This window comes from Fopius arisanus, unplaced genomic scaffold, assembly GCF_000806365.1.
Source record: "Fopius arisanus strain USDA-PBARC FA_bdor unplaced genomic scaffold, ASM80636v1 scaffold00016, whole genome shotgun sequence".
In the NCBI taxonomy this organism is placed as follows: domain Eukaryota; kingdom Metazoa; phylum Arthropoda; class Insecta; order Hymenoptera; family Braconidae; genus Fopius; species Fopius arisanus.
Genome location: NW_011887755.1, coordinates 500680 through 520030, shown reverse-complemented (window position 1 = coordinate 520030; position 19351 = coordinate 500680). Strand labels below are relative to the sequence as shown.

The 19351-nt window shown below is 42.5% G+C and overlaps 5 protein-coding genes across 6 annotated transcripts; 3 read left to right on the top strand and 2 right to left on the bottom strand.

Annotated features, from left to right (window-relative positions):
* The first annotated feature begins 138 nt into the window (after window positions 1-138).
* On the top strand, window positions 139-802 carry mRpL34 (mitochondrial ribosomal protein L34). Its single transcript, XM_011300094.1, has 2 exons — window positions 139-291; window positions 354-802. The coding sequence occupies exons 1-2, from the start codon at window positions 251-253 to the stop codon at window positions 601-603; spliced, it is 291 nt and encodes a 96-aa protein (XP_011298396.1). The 5' UTR covers window positions 139-250; the 3' UTR covers window positions 604-802.
* Window positions 789-2279, bottom strand: LOC105263708 (RNA pseudouridylate synthase domain-containing protein 3). The gene is made up of 4 exons (XM_011300095.1): window positions 1991-2279; window positions 1726-1912; window positions 1445-1643; window positions 789-1363 (listed from the first exon to the last, which is right to left on the bottom strand). The coding sequence occupies exons 1-4, from the start codon at window positions 2205-2207 to the stop codon at window positions 824-826; spliced, it is 1143 nt and encodes a 380-aa protein (XP_011298397.1). The 5' UTR covers window positions 2208-2279; the 3' UTR covers window positions 789-823.
* A 687-nt stretch (window positions 2280-2966) lies between these two features.
* Isha (Insulator su(Hw) mRNA adaptor) lies at window positions 2967-9336 on the top strand. Its single transcript, XM_011300089.1, has 6 exons — window positions 2967-3459; window positions 3793-3921; window positions 3992-5626; window positions 5705-5882; window positions 6090-7811; window positions 7885-9336. The coding sequence occupies exons 1-6, from the start codon at window positions 3430-3432 to the stop codon at window positions 8685-8687; spliced, it is 4497 nt and encodes a 1498-aa protein (XP_011298391.1). The 5' UTR covers window positions 2967-3429; the 3' UTR covers window positions 8688-9336.
* Window positions 9337-9430: 94 nt separating this feature from the next.
* On the top strand, window positions 9431-14432 carry LOC105263705 (MAPK/MAK/MRK overlapping kinase-like). Its single transcript, XM_011300090.1, has 11 exons — window positions 9431-11107; window positions 11176-11290; window positions 11344-11433; window positions 11497-11577; window positions 11634-11754; window positions 11829-12112; window positions 12176-12352; window positions 12410-12533; window positions 12645-13084; window positions 13154-13416; window positions 14347-14432. The coding sequence occupies exons 1-11, from the start codon at window positions 11086-11088 to the stop codon at window positions 14364-14366; spliced, it is 1737 nt and encodes a 578-aa protein (XP_011298392.1). The 5' UTR covers window positions 9431-11085; the 3' UTR covers window positions 14367-14432.
* LOC105263706 (NEDD4-binding protein 2) lies at window positions 13430-19219 on the bottom strand. Of its 2 annotated transcripts, none has more exons than XM_011300092.1 (4): window positions 19093-19219; window positions 14563-18953; window positions 14201-14490; window positions 13430-14109 (listed from the first exon to the last, which is right to left on the bottom strand). In XM_011300092.1, the coding sequence occupies exons 2-4, from the start codon at window positions 18910-18912 to the stop codon at window positions 14046-14048; spliced, it is 4704 nt and encodes a 1567-aa protein (XP_011298394.1). In that variant the 5' UTR covers window positions 18913-18953; window positions 19093-19219; the 3' UTR covers window positions 13430-14045. The 2 variants fall into 2 exon arrangements, with proteins under 2 accessions (XP_011298394.1, XP_011298395.1); XM_011300093.1 differs by having other exon boundaries at window positions 14563-18942.
* Between the last annotated feature and the right edge of the window lie 132 nt (window positions 19220-19351).

Below are 19351 nucleotides of genomic sequence, written 5' to 3'. Positions count from 1 at the left end.
CATTGCGTGTGGCGCCCTCCCTCTCTTGGGGTGCAGCACTACGATGCCACTGGGGTCACTCAAACCCCCAGAACTGAGCCTCTACTTCAGTCAATCCTCTTTGGTAGAAATTACCAGTTGTTTCCTCAGTTGGTAATTTATCTGTGGGGGAGGAAAATCCAGTCTAACCTCTTCATCTGTACAAAGTCATCGAATTTTTTGGAGTTGTTGAATATTATTAAAAATAGTAAGAGCTGCACTCACTGTAAAAATGTTTGGGCGAATGATTTCTACGGTTTTCCAGGCACTCCAGTAAGTACTTGTCCTTACGATCATTAATTTTGAATATGGTTGCATTGAAATATATATTGCAGAAGACCGGTGTTCCTGCCGATGAGGTCGATGAGTACACCCTCTCGAAAACTACCTCTAACACCCTATGAAATAGCAGGAGGAAGGTGGGGGGCAATGCCATTCATTCACCAGGTGAGAAACAACTGGCCAAGGCCGAAGGAAACTAAAAGGATCAAGACCCATGGCTACAAGAAAAGGATGTCCACCCTCGCTGGAAGGAAAATCATTATGAGAAGAATCCTTAAGGGGTGCTCTATCCTCGCACATTAAGAAAATAATTCATGAAATATCTAGCGAACGTGGGAGCAAAACTAGAATTTATTTCGCGAATTTTCGAAGCCCATTCTAACGAATAGTTCATTACGTCACATAATTTCTACTTTGTAAATTTTTTTTTCTGTGTAATTTGTTATACCAGTTATACACCAAAAAATATAATTAATTTATTGATAATGATGAGTGCAAGTAATCAGTGAGTATTTTTATTTATTCATGTAACAGCAGTTCGTTTTTCAAGAGACTTGTGCTCAACTTCAGAATCACTGGGGATATTTTCGAAGATCTTCTCATCGAATTCGCATTGCCTGCAAGTCCAGAGGAACTCGGGGTGTAAAGGGGCTTGTATGACGACATTATTTTTCTTCCTCAAGAACGAGGGAAGATACATTTCTCGAAGGTGCATGTGCACTGGAATCATTAAATCCTTGTTCTTGCCGATTTTCAAGACTGTTAGAAGATCTGGGTCTAGTGTTGGAGGTATGTGGGCTGCATCCACTGCAACGTTCACCAGTAATCTTTTACCCAAGACATTCTGAACCCTCGATCCATAGATATTGTCTCCCAGGATTGGAGAGAGGAGGACAGTCGCTGCGAATAGACGCACAGCATGCCACACTGTCGTCGATGATTTTATCTCCACCAATGAGGCCACATTGTAAGTTCCATGGGACAGAACTTTGTACTGAACATTGAGGATTTTTATATCGCCTCTCTCACGTGCATTCGCACTCCAAGTATTGATAATGATTGGCTGAAAGTGCATCCAAGATGTTAATAATTTTATTATCTCAGCTAATTATTCCTTCAAAATCGAGCGCATTGTGGGACTCACCACTGGCCTTTTCCTCTCCTTCACACGATTCAATGTCATTGCAACTCTGCTCTCTCCCTCCAATTGTTTAGGAACTTGTCTAGTAACTGCCCAGAAAGTACGAGGCAATATTCTGGCGCCTTCAGCTATTCTCATAGACTTTTCAACTGCTGTTTTAATTTGTGGAGAAGCTCCCAGAAGAACGACTCCACTCGTAAACCTACAAAATACTCAAAAAAACTCTATAATTTCGTATAGTCAATGCAGAGCTGTCAAAATTGATAATAAATCCACTCAATTACTTTTCGGGGGTTTTGATAATTGTGAGGGATTTGTACCCCAATCTATCTGCAATCACTGGCAATGCATCCGCCACAGTGTAATCAACTGCATTAGGAATTCCACTTGGAAGTTTATTCACCTGAATTTCATTAGGTTTAGGAGTTCTGGAAGAGATTCCATAAGGTTTATTAATTGCCACTAGCCCATCTGAAAATAAACAGCATTAAATAAAAAAAGGAGAATATCACAAATGCCTCGAAGAAACTGTCTCATTGAAGCCGATACCTTCGTTGTAAAGCACAGAGTTGATAAGACTCTCATTAAATCCATACGTCGACTTCCAGGGATGAATTTTACGATAAGGATGGCGTTTTTTCTCCTTATCCATAATATTCCCATTACTTTTGGGATATTCACCCTCTGCCTCTGCATGGAACGTTCTCAAAGCATTGAGATAAGGATAGATCTTTCGATGAATTCTCCTCAACAAAATATTCTCCATTGTTTATCAACAATTTGTCCAACATGAACCCTCGATGTCGTATTTCTTAAATTTTTCCTCGTGGACTACAAAAAATCCTCAAAACTTTTTTGAGTGATTCCAGCGACATCGTAATATTACACCCCAAGAGAGGGAGGGCGCCACACGCTATGGGGGTGTCTGCCTATCAGCCGACTAACTGCCGGTAACTGACTCATATTTCAAATTCAAAATTTTTGAAGAAGTATCAGAACACGAAAATCGAGGAGGTATTCATTGAAATTTTCAAATTCAAAATTTTTCAAAAAGTATCAGGAGAACAGGAGATCCGAGGAGGTATTCACTGAAATTTTCAAATTCAAAATTTTTGAAAAAGTATCAGGAGAGCATGACGATTGAGGAGGTATTCACTGAAATTGAAAAATTCGAAATTTTCAAAAAAGTATCAGAAAAGACGCAATACCTCCTCCATTGTCATGCTACCCTGATACTATTTCAAAAATTTTGAATTTGAAAATTTCACTGGATACCAATTTCGTAAAGCAGAAAATAACATTCACCCCATTGACTGGTCTCTCTGACAGCGGGATTGCTACTGAGGCAGTTATCGAGTCGGCTGACGGGCAGATACGCTAGCTTATTGCGGGTGGCACCCTCTCTCCCTTGGGGTGAAGTACTACAATGCCGGGGGGTGACTCAAACCCCCAGAACTGAGCCTCTACTTTAGTCAATCCTCTTTGGCAATAATAAAGAAAATTAAACAAATCAGGTTAGAATAATTGCACAGAGGCAGCGGGATGTAAAATTAAAAAATAATCTCGAAATGAAGTTGCAACCGGTGGCAATTGGAGGCGTTAGTTGCGTGGCAACCTCCCCCCTCTTTCTTCTTTCCTTACCAACGAAGAAATAAATGTCTTGCAAAAATATTCACCCGGAGCTAGTGCATCTGTTGATAAATAGACCTGAGTGATAAAAAATTAATTCTCCCGGTTGTTGAGGATTTATCAAAAATTCATAGGGGAAGAATCCAAAAATTGTGACGTCATAACGCTGTGTATCCGCGATGCACACTGGGAAATGGTGTCTGCCATCTTGAATGGCATGGTCCTTTTTGGCTGCGGTAGTTGCGTTAACGATAAGAAATGGCGATTATTCGTGAAAATAATAGTGTAATAGTCTAGACAGCGTCGTAAAAATTTAATTGAGTTACTGTGCACTTCACTCGGCAATAATACAATCAACAATGGACGCTGTTAAGGCATTTAATGCAGAGGTATGGAATTATTTACCTGTTCCTTACAGATACGTGATTATTTTGGAGGTCACTGTATTAGGGTAAACCCTCCCTTTTTTTCACCGACGAGAATCATCCAGTGGATGATTATCATTTTGCTCCTGGGGACTCTCGGGTGTGAAATCATTATTTCGACGATCAGCGGGGATTTTTTAATGCTTTAGAAGATGTTTACTAACAGTGGGCTTGGGTAACAAATTGCACTTGATTTGATTGGATCTCGTGCAGAATAATATCGTACAACAAAAAATTTTAAATCCTATAAATGTTGAGTTTATGTGGTCTGTTATGATGTTCACTTTTATGTTTCAGCTCTCGGCTCTGTACGAAGTCAAGCCACCGATATCGAAAGCTAAAATGAATTCTCTCACCAGAGGTGCTATAAAGGCCATCAAATTCTACAAGCATGTCGTTCAGAGTGTCGAGAAGTTCATTCAAAAGGTGAGAAACCAAGTTTTTAGATGAAACTAGGTCCAATGGATGATGAGTAATTGTGGTTTTTCTTCTTTAGTGCAAACCGGAGTACAAAGTTCCTGGCCTCTACGTAATAGACTCCATTGTGCGGCAATCGAGACATCAGTTTGGGGTTGAGAAAGATGTGTTTGCCCCTCGCTTCGCCAAGAACATGCAGACAACTTTTCTGAACCTTCTCAAGTGTCCTCCAGAGGACAAGAGCAAGGTGATCAGAGTACTCAATCTTTGGCAGAAGAACGCAGTGTTTCCCCCGGAGGTTATTCAACCTCTCTTCGACCTCGCAGACCCTAATCATCCAATCCACAAGGAGCAGTCAATCAATTCAAATGGAGCACTGAACACGTCAGGGAATAATCTCACTGGGTTGAGCTCGATCTCCAAGAGTTCTCCAGGAGTGAAGGGCACCCCGAAGGATCAGAAGATGTTCTCGGGGAAGACGATAGATCCTGCTTGGCTAGCACAGACCAAACTAGAGGCCGCCAACATGGTAAACGCCAATAAAATGCTCGGCCAGGCTGGTGGCAACCAGGTCGATGCATCATTTCTGGATCAGCTCCAGCACCTTCAGCAGCTACTCCTCAAGAAACAGGAGGCCACCAGTGAGGCTCAGAGTTCAGTCAAATTCGATAAAAAACTTCTGGACTTCGACTACGGGGAGGAAGAGGATGATGACGTCATAATGGCGAATTCCCCAGCGGCTGCAGCGACAGCAGGACAGCATGGAGCTAGTGCCACTGGGAGTTTGGAGAGTCTGGGGTTATTGTTAACGAATCCGGAGGTCCTCAGACAGTTGCAGACACTTCAGCAGACGATGCAGGGAGGGACGTCCTCCACTCAGCATGAAATGGAGGAGAAAATGAGAAAGCTGCAGCAGATGAAGCAGCAGGAGGACGAGTTCGATAAACATTTGGCTCAAACTGTTCCAAATTTGCCATTCGCTTCTGAGTGCGAGCTCAAGCCTTCCGATGTCCTCAAGCCTAGTAGTCACGTTTACAACAATCCTGGAGTTATGCAACAGGATATGAGTCAACCTCCGCCGGGCTATCCCCCAGCTTTTATGCCCCAACCAGCGGGGGGTATGAGACAGTCGATCCATCAAAAGAGTCCTCTTCCCGATGAACATGCTGACTCGCAGGATTATCAGGGCTCTGCCACCAGGCGTGACTCTAGCAGTGTTGAAATCGTTAATTTGGATTCTGTGAGATCTCAGAGCAGATCACCCGACAGGTTTCGCAGGCACAGTAGGTCCAGGTCTCCCAGGCATCGCAATGATCGAGGGAGAGATAGGGACCGAGACAGGGACAGAAAGTCCAGATCCAGGAGCAGATCTAGACGCAGGAGGTCTAGGTCGAGAGATCGGAAGAGGGATGACAGCAGGGAAAAGGTCAGCGAAGAGGAGAGGGAGAAGCAGAGAGAACGCAGGAAGAGGGGACTACCTCCTATTGTCAGGGAGAAGATGAGTGTATGCAGCACTACGTTGTGGGTTGGGCATTTGTCGAAACTCGTCCATCAGGAGGAGCTTTCTGATACTTTTGGCGAGCTGGGCGATATCGTTAGTATTGACCTCATTTCACCTCGAGGCTGTGCTTTCATTTGCATGAATCGTAGACAAGATGCTTATCGAGCACTGACTAAATTGAAGAATCATAAGATGCAGGGGAAAGCAATCACTGTGAGTTGAAATTATTTTTCGTAAATATGATTTTCATTCCGGAATTTTTTTTATTTTTCATCGGGCTTTCGATTTCAGTTGGCTTGGGCACCTGGAAAGGGAGTCAAGGGAAAGGAGTGGAAAGACTACTGGGAGGTGGAGCTCGGGGTCAGTTACATACCTTGGAATAAACTCAATAACGTCACTGAACACGATCTGGAGCTGCTGGAGGAGGGAGGAATGATTGATGAAGATACGTTGCCATCGAGATTAATTGGTAAGTATTCTCCATTCAATACTCTCTTGGCAAGTTTAATTTAACTGCAATTTCTTACGTAATTGTGGCTGGAACCAACTTGCGATAGTAGATGCAGATTTTTGAACCAATTGATGATGTTGAATGTCTCGATTGGCCAAGCTAATCTGTGACAAATTTACTGATTATCCGTTTTTCCCTCACTCATATTATTTTTTTATCCTCTAGGAAAATTGAAGCATTCAGGATCGAATGAAGGACAGAGTATCCCAATGCCTTTGAGTGGTGCACCAATTCCCACATTAACCGATGGAATGGTGAACGTTATGCCTGCCACTTCAAGTTCCCAACAAACCATCGTGGACACCAGTCAGCCTCCACCAATTAGAGCGACAGCTTCCACTGGACTTTTACCTCCTACAAGTACCCAGCTATCGATGATGCCTCCTGGTTTCCCTATACCAGGTGTACCTCGTATGCTGGGCGCCATGGGACTGTCGATGGCCCATGGATTGATGCCGAATGTTCCAATTGGTGTGCCACCACCCAATATGCAGAGTCTTCTGGGACCTCCTGGAATCATGCAATCAATGTTGACACCACCAGTTAATTCACCATTTGGCACTGGTGTAGGTGTTGGTCTGCTCACTCAAATTCCACTGCCAGGACCAGCAGCACCAGCTGCACCATCCGACAAGTCAAATTCAACGGGTGACAACAATCTCCCAAATCTTCCAATGCTTCGGCAGCCATTCAATGTTGGCCCACCACCACCTCCTATGCAAATGCAGTTACCACCCCAGCATTCAGACGATATGGACGTTGAAATGGAAGATGTAATGCCCCAAAGTGCTAATCCACCTAAGGACAAGCCCAATTTGAGTGATCAGTTATTAGCAGTGATGGGAAAGGGTCCTCTTGGTGATAGAAACGAGAATAGTGACAGGGACTTCAGGGATCGTGATCGAGAGAGAGACAGGGAAAGACGAGAAAGGAGTGATCGCGACAGAGATAGAGATGGTGGGAGAGACAGGGGTAGAGGAAGGGATCGAGGGAGGGATCGTCGAAGGGAGAGAGACAGAGACGAAAGGAGAGATGACAGAAGAGATCGTGACACGAGGCCTCACGATGGGCCAATGCCAGGTCTTTTGCAGGAGCCAGATATGGGCGTGAAGAAGGACAAACTTAGTCTTGCTGATAGACTCAGACAATTGGCTGATGGCACTCTTCCCATGGACGACAGGATGGATCGAGTTAGAGAAACAAATGACAGGAGTATGGAGAGAAATGATAGAAGCATGGAGCGTCCACCACCTTTTGAAGATCCTATGAATGTTCGTAGACCTACTGATGGGCCTCCCTCACTTCTGGATCTCCCTAAATTCCCACCTACACCTGGGGATCGGGAGTTCGGGGGCAGAGCTGAGTTCAGGGGCCCACCGGAAATCAGAGAATTCCCAAGAAACGATCGCGATCGTGTATTTCCTCCTCGGGGTGGCAGAGGGCCATTGGATGATTTTCCAGACCCCAGGATGATGCCTGGGAGGTTTCCCGAGGAGTTTGATCGTCTGGGGCACAATGGACCTCCTCGACCTGAAGATTTTGATCATCGTTTGCATCCGAGGGAAGAGTTTGACAGGCCTGAAATGCGACCGGAAATGCGGCCAGAAATGCGACCTGAAATGCGACGCATGCCTGTGGATGAGTACGAAGCCGAGAGATTTGAATTTGAGAGACGCCAGAGGGAGGGATTCGATCCAAGAATGGCTGATGGCTTCGATCCTCGATTACATCCTGATCATCCAGACTTTGATATGAGGAGGAGAGAGTTCTTTGGGCATATTGATCCAGGATTTGGTCCTATGATGAATTCCAGGGGACCCAGGGGACCGATGGTTGCTGAGCCCTTCGGACCGAGACCAGGCATGGGAAATAGAGGGGGTCCACATGGTAAGACATTTACAAAAATTTGTAGGTATTTATTTTCAAGTAAAAAAGATAAAGTCATTTAATTTCTGTGCAGGTCCTCCGATGTTCCATCCACGTGGCATGGGCCCCCGAGGAATACGACCCGGAATGCGTCAATTTGGCCCCCGAGGACCTCCATTCGATCCAAGGGAAGGGGAGGCGTTCTTCAGACCATTCGACGAGGGTCGTGGTCCCTCAGGCCCCTTCAGAGGCCCCCACATACCAGAGGGAGGCCCATGGAGAGGGGAGAATGGCCCTTGGATGGAGGGAAATAATGGAATTGAGGGGGAGGAACCTCCACGTGAGAATCACCCCAACAGGGATACTCCAAAAGGTCACAAACATCAGGACAGAGACAGCAGGGACAGAGAGAGAAACTCTAGAAATAGAAAGTCCAGGTGGGGCAATGCGAGTCCTTCTCAGGAACAGCCTGATGGACCACCTGGTGAGGTTGAGCCTGGGGACACCAACGAGCATGAGCCTTTGGAGAGCTGGGATGAGCCAGCTCCTCCATTGGCTGCTGATGAAACGACACAAGTGGCAGAAATAACCAACGAAGAATCAAACAATCCTGAGCATGAAGCTGTCGACACTGAGGACACCATCAGGCCGAGTGAGGAACCTCAGGAAGTGAATTATGAGGACAATCATGTGCCAGCAACGAACGATAATGCCCCTGAACAATATGATGAGAGTCGTAGTGAGGAGGTGAGGGAGGTCTCGGAATTTTGTGAAAATAAGTTAAGTGAAGAACCAGCAATCAGTACAGACTCTGTCCAGGCTCCTGGACCATCTGAAAACACAGATAATTGTGAAGAGAATAATGTCATTGAGGAGCCAAACGCAGAAGCGTTGTAACGGCTCTGAGGGACTTTTTTATTCCCCGATTGATGAGATTCAAGGATATGAGAGTGACCAAAGTATTGAGACTTTATCGGGGATCTCTCAGCCCCTGAAAATGTAAATTCAATATCCGGAGGCATTAATTGAGGTGTACATACAGGACAGGATAGGTAAAAAAGCTAAGGAACAAAGGGAAAAAAAAAGATGATTCTTTTTTCGCTCTTGAAGACGTTTGGACTGACTTTTTTCGGAGTGGTGGGGAAACTGTGAGTCCAGTGAGTCTCAATCAGAATATTCTTCTTCTATCTGTCTCTTAGATTTTTGTTTGCTCTCCCTTGGATAGTCCTTGATTGTCGAGTCAAAATTGATTTTGTAAATTGGTAAAGAATCTATTGCTGCTTAACGAAACATTGCTGTGATAGTGAACACAGGACCTAATTTCGATTTAATGTATATAGGGTATTTATACGACAGTAGAGTGGCTCTTTATTGTAGATTCAACTGAGAGAAATGCCATAGTTTTGAGATAGTTGGTGAGTAAATACCGTGAAAGAGCAACCGTAATTTTTGGCTTCGAGATAATCGATCGGAATTATTGTTTCCACTGGTGAAACATTTCATGTAAATATATACAGATATATATTTTTTAAATTGAGTCAATTTATTTAGACATTCAAACGATTATTTTGACAACGTTAATTTGCTATCAAAATACTGCGGAGGGTACGATATGGCGAGAGTATTGTACCTCGATAAAATGATAAAGGGAATGGTTCTCTCATAATTTATTGAATTGTACATAATTTTATATTTTTCTAGAAAAGAAAAAAAACCAGATACAAACGAGTGATTTGATATTGTGCAAATCATTGCTCAATTTCTATAAAAAAAAAACAAACAAACAAACAAATACCGAAAAATAAATATTTTCTACATATTGTTTTTCACCAAAAGTAAATGGCGTTGTCATTCCAGATTTTTTTTCTCACGGTTTAAAAAATTTCACGAAGAATCGATTTACCCTACCATTTATTTTTCAATGTTTATTGCAGCGGTTGAGGTAGAGTAGATGATAAAATTAGTGTTGAGGTGAATTATTGAGATATGAGAAAAAAATCGAAAGATTAATTGATAGGTGGATTCGAATAGCAACTCTGGTTCCTGTGTTCACGCACGCACGTTGACTTGCACGTCTCGCAGCAGCGTTGGAAAACACGCGCTTGCGCTCAAACTGAGTGACAAGTGCAAGGTACTGTTCAATCACAAATTACATTTAACAACTGAGATGAGAGAACATCGAGAGATAGTATGAAATTTTATGATTTCACAATTGAGAGCCACGGATACCACACCACTCCAGGGTCCAAAGTACCTCAAGAAATAATCACCGAATTCCTATTGTAACGATTTGTATTGCAATCAGATTATTAACCGATACTATTCGTTAATTATGAAAAATTACGAAAACTGTAATTTATTTTTCATTTACAGATGAGCATTGAGTTGTATTCTTAGCAGGAGTGAGATCGAGGGCTATTTCATTATAAAGATATTCACATGTCAATGTACCGTGGGTGGTGCGTGGCCCTCAATTGTTGATTATTGTTGTCAATGATTTGTCTGGTGCTGGTAATTTTCGGTTTTTTTTTTCCTTTTCGAGGACAACGGAATTATGATTACTTTCTCTGGTGTTACATTCCTAGCACAAGAGCACCTTTCTCAGTTGAGAATAGAGAAAGATACGAACAAGTTTGATGATAAAACCAGAACTGTTCCCCCTGCAACTGCCTTTTTGCCACTGGTGGATCTTACCGGTTCACATTTATTTCGGATTAAAACAGTTTTCATGCGAAGAAACAGTTTGTATCGATTAACGGATTTTTCGAGTTATTATTCTTCGTTTAGTAATTTTCAAGTCATTGACACTCGAGTGTTGTTGTTTAGAGATGAGTGGCTAAATGATAAATAGTGTTGAATTAGAGAGGATTAAAGAGTGTTTTTGGTAAAGAGAGAAGCAAGTTCATTTAATATTCGGGAATTGTTCTACGAAAAATCAATTGACGCTATTATTCTAATGACATTTATTATAAGGAAGATGATAGATACTGTAACCATTTAATAACGAGAATAAATATGTAGAACATTGCACAAGGTGATTGATAATTGTTAGTGCAATCGTTGAACAATTATTGTTTCTCTTTCGTTCTTTTTTTAATCATGTGCATGAATGTGTCTGTAAAAACAGCCGACTCCGATATTCCGTGGTATTTTCATTTTTGATTGATCTTTCGCTCTGACTCATCTGAAGTTCTGTCCGAAAATGATTTCCTTGGGCAGAAGTATCGTTATCACTCGGTGCATCCACCGACATTAAACACCCAAACTTTCAGATAATCTTATCCAATAAAACATCATGTCAACGACATTTCTAAAAAGTTCGTGATAATATATGTCAATCGCTATAAGTTTGATTAAAAAAATTCTTTCGATTCCCAAATTTCAGAGTACAAAGTTATTCAAAAAATCGGCGAAGGCTCATTCTCGGAAGTTTTGAAATGCCAGGACAGAGTCACTGGTTTTGTTTACGCCGGCAAGAGATTGAAGAGCACTTATCAGTCGTGAGTTAATTAATTTTTCACATCGATGGTCCTCTAATTTATAATTACTCTAGCCTCAACGAGATTCTCGACAGTCCCGAGGTAATAGCCATGAGGAAGATAAGTCGACATCCCAATATACTTTACATGATTGAATGCCACTAGTAAGACCGACACGATTAAATTTTCAAACTCCATAAGTCAAAACTATTTTTTTCTTTATGTAGTGACTCATTACCTGGAAAAGTCACTCTTATGTTCGAGCTGATGGACATGAGTCTGTACGACTTGATAAGATCACGAAAAGGGTAAAATCAATAGTTCTCCCTTGACGAGTCTTTAAAAACCATAAAAATTGTTGCAGAAGAGTCATACAGGAAGTCAAAGCCAAATTCTTTCTCTATCAACTGTTGAAAGGTCTGGATCATCTCCACAAGTACGGCATCTTCCACAGGGACATAAAACCCGAAAATATCCTCGTGAAGGTTCTGATTAGAAAATTAACTAGTCCATCGTGCTCTCCCTTAATTTTCTATCATAAAATTAAAATTTGGACTAGGGGAACACGATGAAACTCGCTGATTTCGGGTCGGTCCGTGGCATCTACAGTAAACCCCCGTACACCGAGTACATTTCCACCAGGTGGTACAGATCCCCAGAATGTCTATTGACCACCGGTTTTTACGGTCCGAAGATGGACATCTGGGCTCTGGGGTGCGTCTACTTCGAGCTCCTAACACTCAAACCTCTCTTCCCAGGTTCCAACGAAATCGATCAGATAATTAAAATCCACGGGGTCCTGGGAACTCCTCACGCGAGAATCATCGCGAAATTTCGTCGACAGTAAGTTCCATACTAATACAAACACCCGGACAATTTTCTAATCTGGGCCCAAATCAAAAACAGCAAATCAAAAAGCTGTGAATTTTTCTTCCCTAACAAACCCGGAATTGGCATCTCAGCTCTTGTTCCTCATGTGAGTGACGCCGGAAAGGAGCTGATGAAGATGATGTTGGTTTATGACCCGGAGAACAGGAGCAATGGCAAGAGGCTGTTGGAAAATCGTTACTTCAATGATTTGAGGTGACTCACGAAATGGCTGGAAATTCTGGAATAATTATTTCTTCTTGTGTTACCCAGGGCATGCGAGTCTCCGAGACAGATGATCCCTTTCCCGTATCCTAGTGCTACGCCAGAAGGCTCTCACTGGAGAAATCCAATGCTCTTGAGCTACATCACCTCTGAGAAACGTCGAAAATGCAAAGTACAAGTCCTACTCCGAGTCCTAATCGATAAAATTGTCTCGCTATTTAATTAAGTTCTTCGATAATATCTTATTTCATGGATGATTCGGATTTAATTGAATATATTTCAGCCCTTGAGCACACGTAGACCTAAATTTTTCGAGGAAGGGAACTCCAAGACCCCGAGGATCGTAGCGTCTAGCCCAAATGCCAGACCTAATGTCTCCAGCAAATCAAATGTCTCGAAAATAGCGGTTTCAGAACGAGGGGACAGTAGTGCCTCGATAACTCATGATGCAAGGAGACAGAGAAATATATTGTGGAGAAGAAATGTTTATTCCACGAGGACGGAGAGACCCAGTGGCTCACCGAGCTCAACCTTCAGCTCTAAACTACCAGTTATCAAATCTAAGAGCACGAAATTCGAAGGAAACGGAGAATCGAGGATTGCTGTGAGGAAAATTCCACCCAGAAGCAATCAGTCAGGTGTTTCTTCTCATTATAATCTGAGGGGAAGTACCCTGATTGCGAGTGGCGAGCAGAAATCGTCCAAGAGAATCAGAAGTGTCACGTAATTATTTTTATTGCGAATTATGCAATGAAAAGAGAATTGCTGGGGATAATCAAAATAATTTGACAGGTTGCTTCCCGAAATCGTGCAAAAGCCGGAGGTGAAACGTAGACTCTCCAGTTTGACTGTTCCAAAATCACAAGGGAAGACTGAAGGAGAGAAGAAAAATGAGAAAAATACTCGTCTTACGACGATAGTAGAAGCTAAAGTACCACTTGTTCATATCGATTCCCCGAATATCAAAAGTCCAGCAAAAAAAATACCTAAACATGAAATTCCAAGTGATACACACGATATTAATCGGAGAGGGATCATGAACAAACGTGTAAAGGGTAAATAACTGAGTATAGTAATTTTATTTTCATTAATTCTATATTTTCGGAACTGAGAAATTGATAAGGAAAAAATTAACACATGTTCATTTGATTTTACCAAAGATTTGGAATAATATGGCACAGAATATCGACTGTGACTTAAAAAAATTTCAAGTATACATAACAATTAATCATTCACTATTCTGTAATTAACAAAAATAAAATAATCATGATTTTGGATGGTAAACGTAAGCGTAAATGATCATTCTTTTCACTGTGATCTTGACGAAAAATATTATTTTCGAATTTCGGATTTCGAAATTCACGTGAGAAGTACAAAAAAAAAATAACGAGACATACAATATCTTCTGAATTATCGAAAAGAGAGAAATTTTAAAAATAATATTAATTATTGCTTATGTTACGATGTTAGTAAAATATATTTCATCTGTATTTGTAAATCTAAATTCATAAGAAAAAAAAACTTATCTGTCTAACCGACGTCGTTACTTATTGGACTCATTTAATCACATATTCCAAAGTATATGAAAAATATCGTCATATTTTGCAAATGATTCACCTACAGTTGAAATATTGAGCAGACACTGTGGCCCACGACTTGTGCGTTTCCTTTTCTATGTTTTTAATCAGTTGGACCATTTTTTTTTGTATAATGTGACCTTTAGGCAGCCTGGATTAGCCTCAGAGAATCTAAAATCAGTCAAATATAAATGTATTAAAAATGATCTAATCAATAAATTAATCAATCAGAACTTTGTGAAACAATAATCGATAATCTTACTTGATATTTTTACTAATTAACTTCTGCGAAACGGCAGGTTTAATTTTGCTAGTTCCGTTATTACTTCGAGCCCCTCTTCCAGTTATGATGTAAATCTTAGATGATCGTTTATTGCTCCTCATGAGCTTCTCCATATGATATTCCAGGAATTCATCCAACGCAGTGAGTGCCTCTGAGACGAACAAATTATGCAGATCAAGTGTCTCTTCATCATCCCAAGACTGGGCCTCCACAAAAGCACTGGCAGCTGCTGCGTGTGCAGCATCGATATTCTTCGTGTGCAATCTCGCCTGCAATGATAAAAAAAATAATAATCACCAGTAATTGGTATACAAATAAATCAATGAAATAAATCGACTGACCACTTGGGAGTAATAAGCAGCAACACCGGGGCATCCTTTTCTGTAAGCCTCAGCAGCTTTATTATAATTCTGAATCTTCAGAGACAACTGCCTCTGCGCTTCCTCCCTGGAGTCCCTGGCATGTGCCAGAGCAGTATTATACCCCAGCCTCTCGTCTTTAGCCCTGGTCCTCACCACAATAATAGGTGGCTCCCTTTCCCCCAGATTTCTATCCTCCTCCTTCACTTTATCCATCAAAATCTTCTGCTTCTTGAGTGTATCACATGGAACAATGGCTCTACCAGTCTCCATCTGGATGACCTCGAAAGCCTCCTTGAAATTTCCATGGTAGAATTGTAAAATCTCGTTGAGAGCGTCTGGATCAATATCAGGTATTGCCTCGTGAAGCATCTGACGAGACAGCCTTGCAGCAAGATCATCAGGTGTTTCTCGACTTATAATTGACTTTAATTCATTTTTGTATTTGGCTAGAGCCAACTCCATGTCCATTATCTGCTCTAAATTTGGTTCGACAGAATTATCCGAAGTAATTGCCCCCTCAAGCTCCATTCTACGTTCCAAAGATCTCGCCAATTCAGCATCCTCCGCCATCATTTGATCCAATTGTTCGTGGCGTGTGTTCGCTTGTTGGGATAGACTCTCGATCCAACTAGCGTACAACTCCTCGGCTACCGATTTCTTTATCTGGATCACCGGTGAAAAACTCTCGGGGATGTGGAAATTAGGAATGCCCAGGGCTTTCTCCAAGCCCTTTATGCAGTCAAATCCCAGGTTCAGATCCAGGAGTTCATCGCTCTCAGAGCTTTTCTCGTCCTCTATGGATTCCAGACGACTTACTGAGGTTGTCGATGTGGATGCGGCATCGTCAGAGACGTCTGCAGCCGAATCTTTAACTCCTTCAATCACTCCCAGTTCCTCCAGATATTTCTCTTCATTCTCTTCTTGTTGTTTATCTTCATCTTCTACTTGGTTCTCGTCCTTCGACTGAACTGTAGACCCTGGAGACTGTGGAGGACTTGAATCCAGTACAGTGAATTGCACAATTTCAGAAGAAGTAATATTGCCTTGCTCTGTGGAAGACTCTTGCAGCCCAGAATTTTCCTCTGGCTTGATGATGACGTTCTCAGTGACTCCTTCGAGGAGTAATTCCACAGCCCAGTCCAGGTCTTCATTAACTTTCTCATAAATCTCCGCTAAATAGTCCCTCGGGATGTCGGGAAAAAGCTCCATGAGCTCGAAAAATCGATCCTTTTTCTCCTCTGCTCCCTCCACCTCTGGATTACCTTCCCTGGAGAAGATATTCCCAGTCATTGAGCTTTTATCCAGCATGAGTTTAACCGGTGGCCTCTCTGGCTGAATATGGGGTATACTTTCATTGATGTATCTATTGAAAGCCGGAATCACTCTGTACATGGGCTCCGACGTTCCCCCGATGTAGGAAACGTTGAAATCATAGTAACTCGTGTTAGTTGAGGCGTCATGTTTCGGCACATTACAACTCGCTTTGTCCAGTGTACTCATTTTAGGTAGAAGCAGGTCATCCACTGGAAATGGAGACTCCTTCCAGGTAATTCTGTTAATATTATCAAGGATCTCAGGCTCTGCACTTGATTCAGGCTTTGTTTCCATTTCTTCATTGGGAATGCACTCTACTTTTTCAAGTTCAGAGGAAAACACATTTGTTTCCTCTAAGCTGGACATTTTCACAGACACTAATGACTCACTCTCCAATGAGTAAAATTCTCTGCCTTCTTGATTATCACTGCTGTTTATCTTCTGAGTCAAGACGTCACTATCTGTGCTATCAATCGCAGCTTTAATCTCAGCTATTGAACTATTGATATTCACATGATCTCTGAAAATTGACTCAGGAGCTGAATTCGGAACTATTTTCGACTCCAACTGGGGTTCCTCAAGAAGTGAATACTCTTTCAACTCTTTACCCTCTTCTATCTCTGTATCAATCCCCTGGGCCTCTTCATCCTGGGTATTCCCCAATATTAAAACATTTATCATATTGAAGAAATTTCCCAGAGTTGATTGAGTCTGAGGCTCTCCCGGTTCTTCTGTTGTCTCAATGTCCGATAAATTCTCTGCGTCGATGATACTCATGTCCCTATCCTCTCCAGAGCTGTTCTCTATTTTCTCGTCCTCGATTGGAGCTTCATTCTCAAGTATTGGCAATTCCTCATCCTCACTCTTTTTTTGAATAACTTCAGGTTGTCCCTCCTGTTTGATGTCCCCATGTTTTTCTCCATCGCCAATATCAGTACTTTCGAGAAGACTAACAGCGATATCCTCGACATTTTGAATCTCCTGTTCTTCAAACAATTCAGTGATAATGACTGTCGACTGCCTCTGCTCTGGGACGAAACCTCCAGATGTGCTGTTGTAGCCCTGAGTGAGCTCACTCAGAAAATTATGAACTGCTGATCTCACCCCATCGTCCTCCATCTGATCCACAGGACTCTCTCCATTCCTCTTCCCCTTTTTACCGAATTCTTCGTCCTGCTCCTGCATTTCTGAGCAGTGTGACAGAATATCGTGATTTGGAGAATTAATTTCCTCATTGGAAAGGTCTGGCATGCTGGGGAGATCAGTTGCTACGACACTGTTCTTTCTCTCTGATCCAATGGCTCCCAACACTTGCAAGATGTACTCCTCTCCTGGATTAGGCTTGAACTCGTCTAATTCTGTGACTTCTGCGAGAGTAATATTTCCTACCCCTTCATCTTTTTTATCTGCTGACTCCTCGAGTTCGAGAAGACGATCAGCGACTATGAGAGTGGGTCCAGACACCTGTTCAGTATCATTTTTACAATCCTCTGTAATGTTCAGCTCTCGAGGATCACTCCCTGGTGGATATCGTAGCGAGAACATTACCAGCAGTTTTTCCCCAGTGATTCCAGGCTCGAAGCGCAGCAACATCTGTTCAATCTTCTCTTTTGGCACCCCATGACTGTTTTTCTTCGCCAATTGACTGACATTGGTCGCCCAGGAGGTGTCCGGCTCCAGTGTCACAACGATGTACCCAAATTTCACAGCCATAGCTGCGTATGGCCTCATCTCCCACGCTTGAGTGTTGGTATTATCGACTATCACTGGTGTTTTTTCCCTTTTCAGTGCCTCATTAACCTTCTTCTGGTTCGTAGTGTGGGCGTCTTCGATTCTTCTTGGGTCGTACATGTAAATTCCACATCCCAGGGTGACAAAGTAATCGTCACTGCTGAATATGTAATCAGAAGGATTTCCTGCGAGGGTAGAGACGAGGCTCTTCGCCAGGGAGGATTTTCCACTGCCTGGCAGGCCCCTCATCAACACCATAATTTTCTGTCGATTCAGAATGGCTCTCTTTATTCTATCGAGTGTCGCCTCGTGAATTGACCTTTTTGGTGTTCTCGGTGGTGACGGTGTCGTGATGGTTTTTGCTTTGTAACTACAGGCGACCTGAGGAGGACTCTGGATCGACGATGACAACAGTTGGGAGACATTGACTGGTAGTGACGTGGGAATGCTGCAGTTGAGCTCTTGCTCGATTACAACATCAGCATCATCGTCCTCTGAGGAACTCTCCATTCCTGCTATTCGGTACTGCACCTTCAGCCCACAAAATTCAGACTCCTTTTTTGGTTTATTCTGCGAGGATATAGAATTTTTCTCGGAGAAGACCGAAGGATTGTGTGTATTGAGGCTGAGGGGATTTGTGGAGACCTGTTTAAGGCCCTCAATCCAGGGATTCGCCTTCAGAGGCATCTGGGGGAGGACAAATTGAGCGTTATTCCCGGAATCACTGTTATCATTCCAATTTTTCTCGTCTGCTTTGCTCTGGGGCTTCGGTGGATTCCAGATCGAATCGAAACTCCCAGGATTATGCTTCTCTTGGTACTTCGAATCCAATTTTGATATGTTCCCTCTGAACGAGCCCATTCGGTTCTTAGATGTTGTTTTTTTAATCTTCTCGAATTTTTTAAATTCATCTTTCTGCTTTTGCAATTCGATCTTGTCCATTTTGAAGAAATCTGGCTCAAGGTCCTGGGCATATGGTTCCGTCTGCTCCCCAGAATCACGAGATACCAGGACAAAAGCTCCTCTTGTCTGTTTGTCCGGTGATTCGACTGTCGAGGAGAGGGCTATGAGGGCATCTATGCAGGATTGCAACTCCCAGTCACAGTTATGGGCTACTGACAGGATTACCTCTGATTCTAGAGTTTTCTGGAACATTTCAGTCAGTCCAGAGAGCACCTGCTGCTGATCTTCTTTAGTTGGTCTCTTTACATTTCCACTCGATCGATTTTTCGCCGAATTTTTTCCTACTGGGGCCACTGGTGGCCACTGATCATTCGATGCCATTTTCTGATTTACACCTTCACATTAGTTCACCTGCAATTCAACTGTATGACATTGGCTAAAAATACATTTCTGGGATACATTGTAGGATGATTCTCAGTAACAATTGAGACAACAACATTAATGGTCAATTGTTGATAAATTATTGGCATGTTTTTTAATGAGAATATGATGGGGACGTACCTTGAGGACCTCCTGGTTGTCTTGCTGCTCCAAAAGTGTTTGTAAACAGAGAAAACTGAGGGACTGTTCCAGAAAAAAAACTTTTTTTATAGTTTCGTGTCTGTGTAGTGTGTATGTATGTGTGTGTGTGTGTGGGGTGTGTGTAAGTACCTGACGTATGGGATTTCGGGTATTAGTGCTCGTGTGTCATCAACAATTCCGAACAAAGTGCTGAACCCCTGGAGGGAGAAAATCCCTAGGTGAATGGAGATTCCACCAG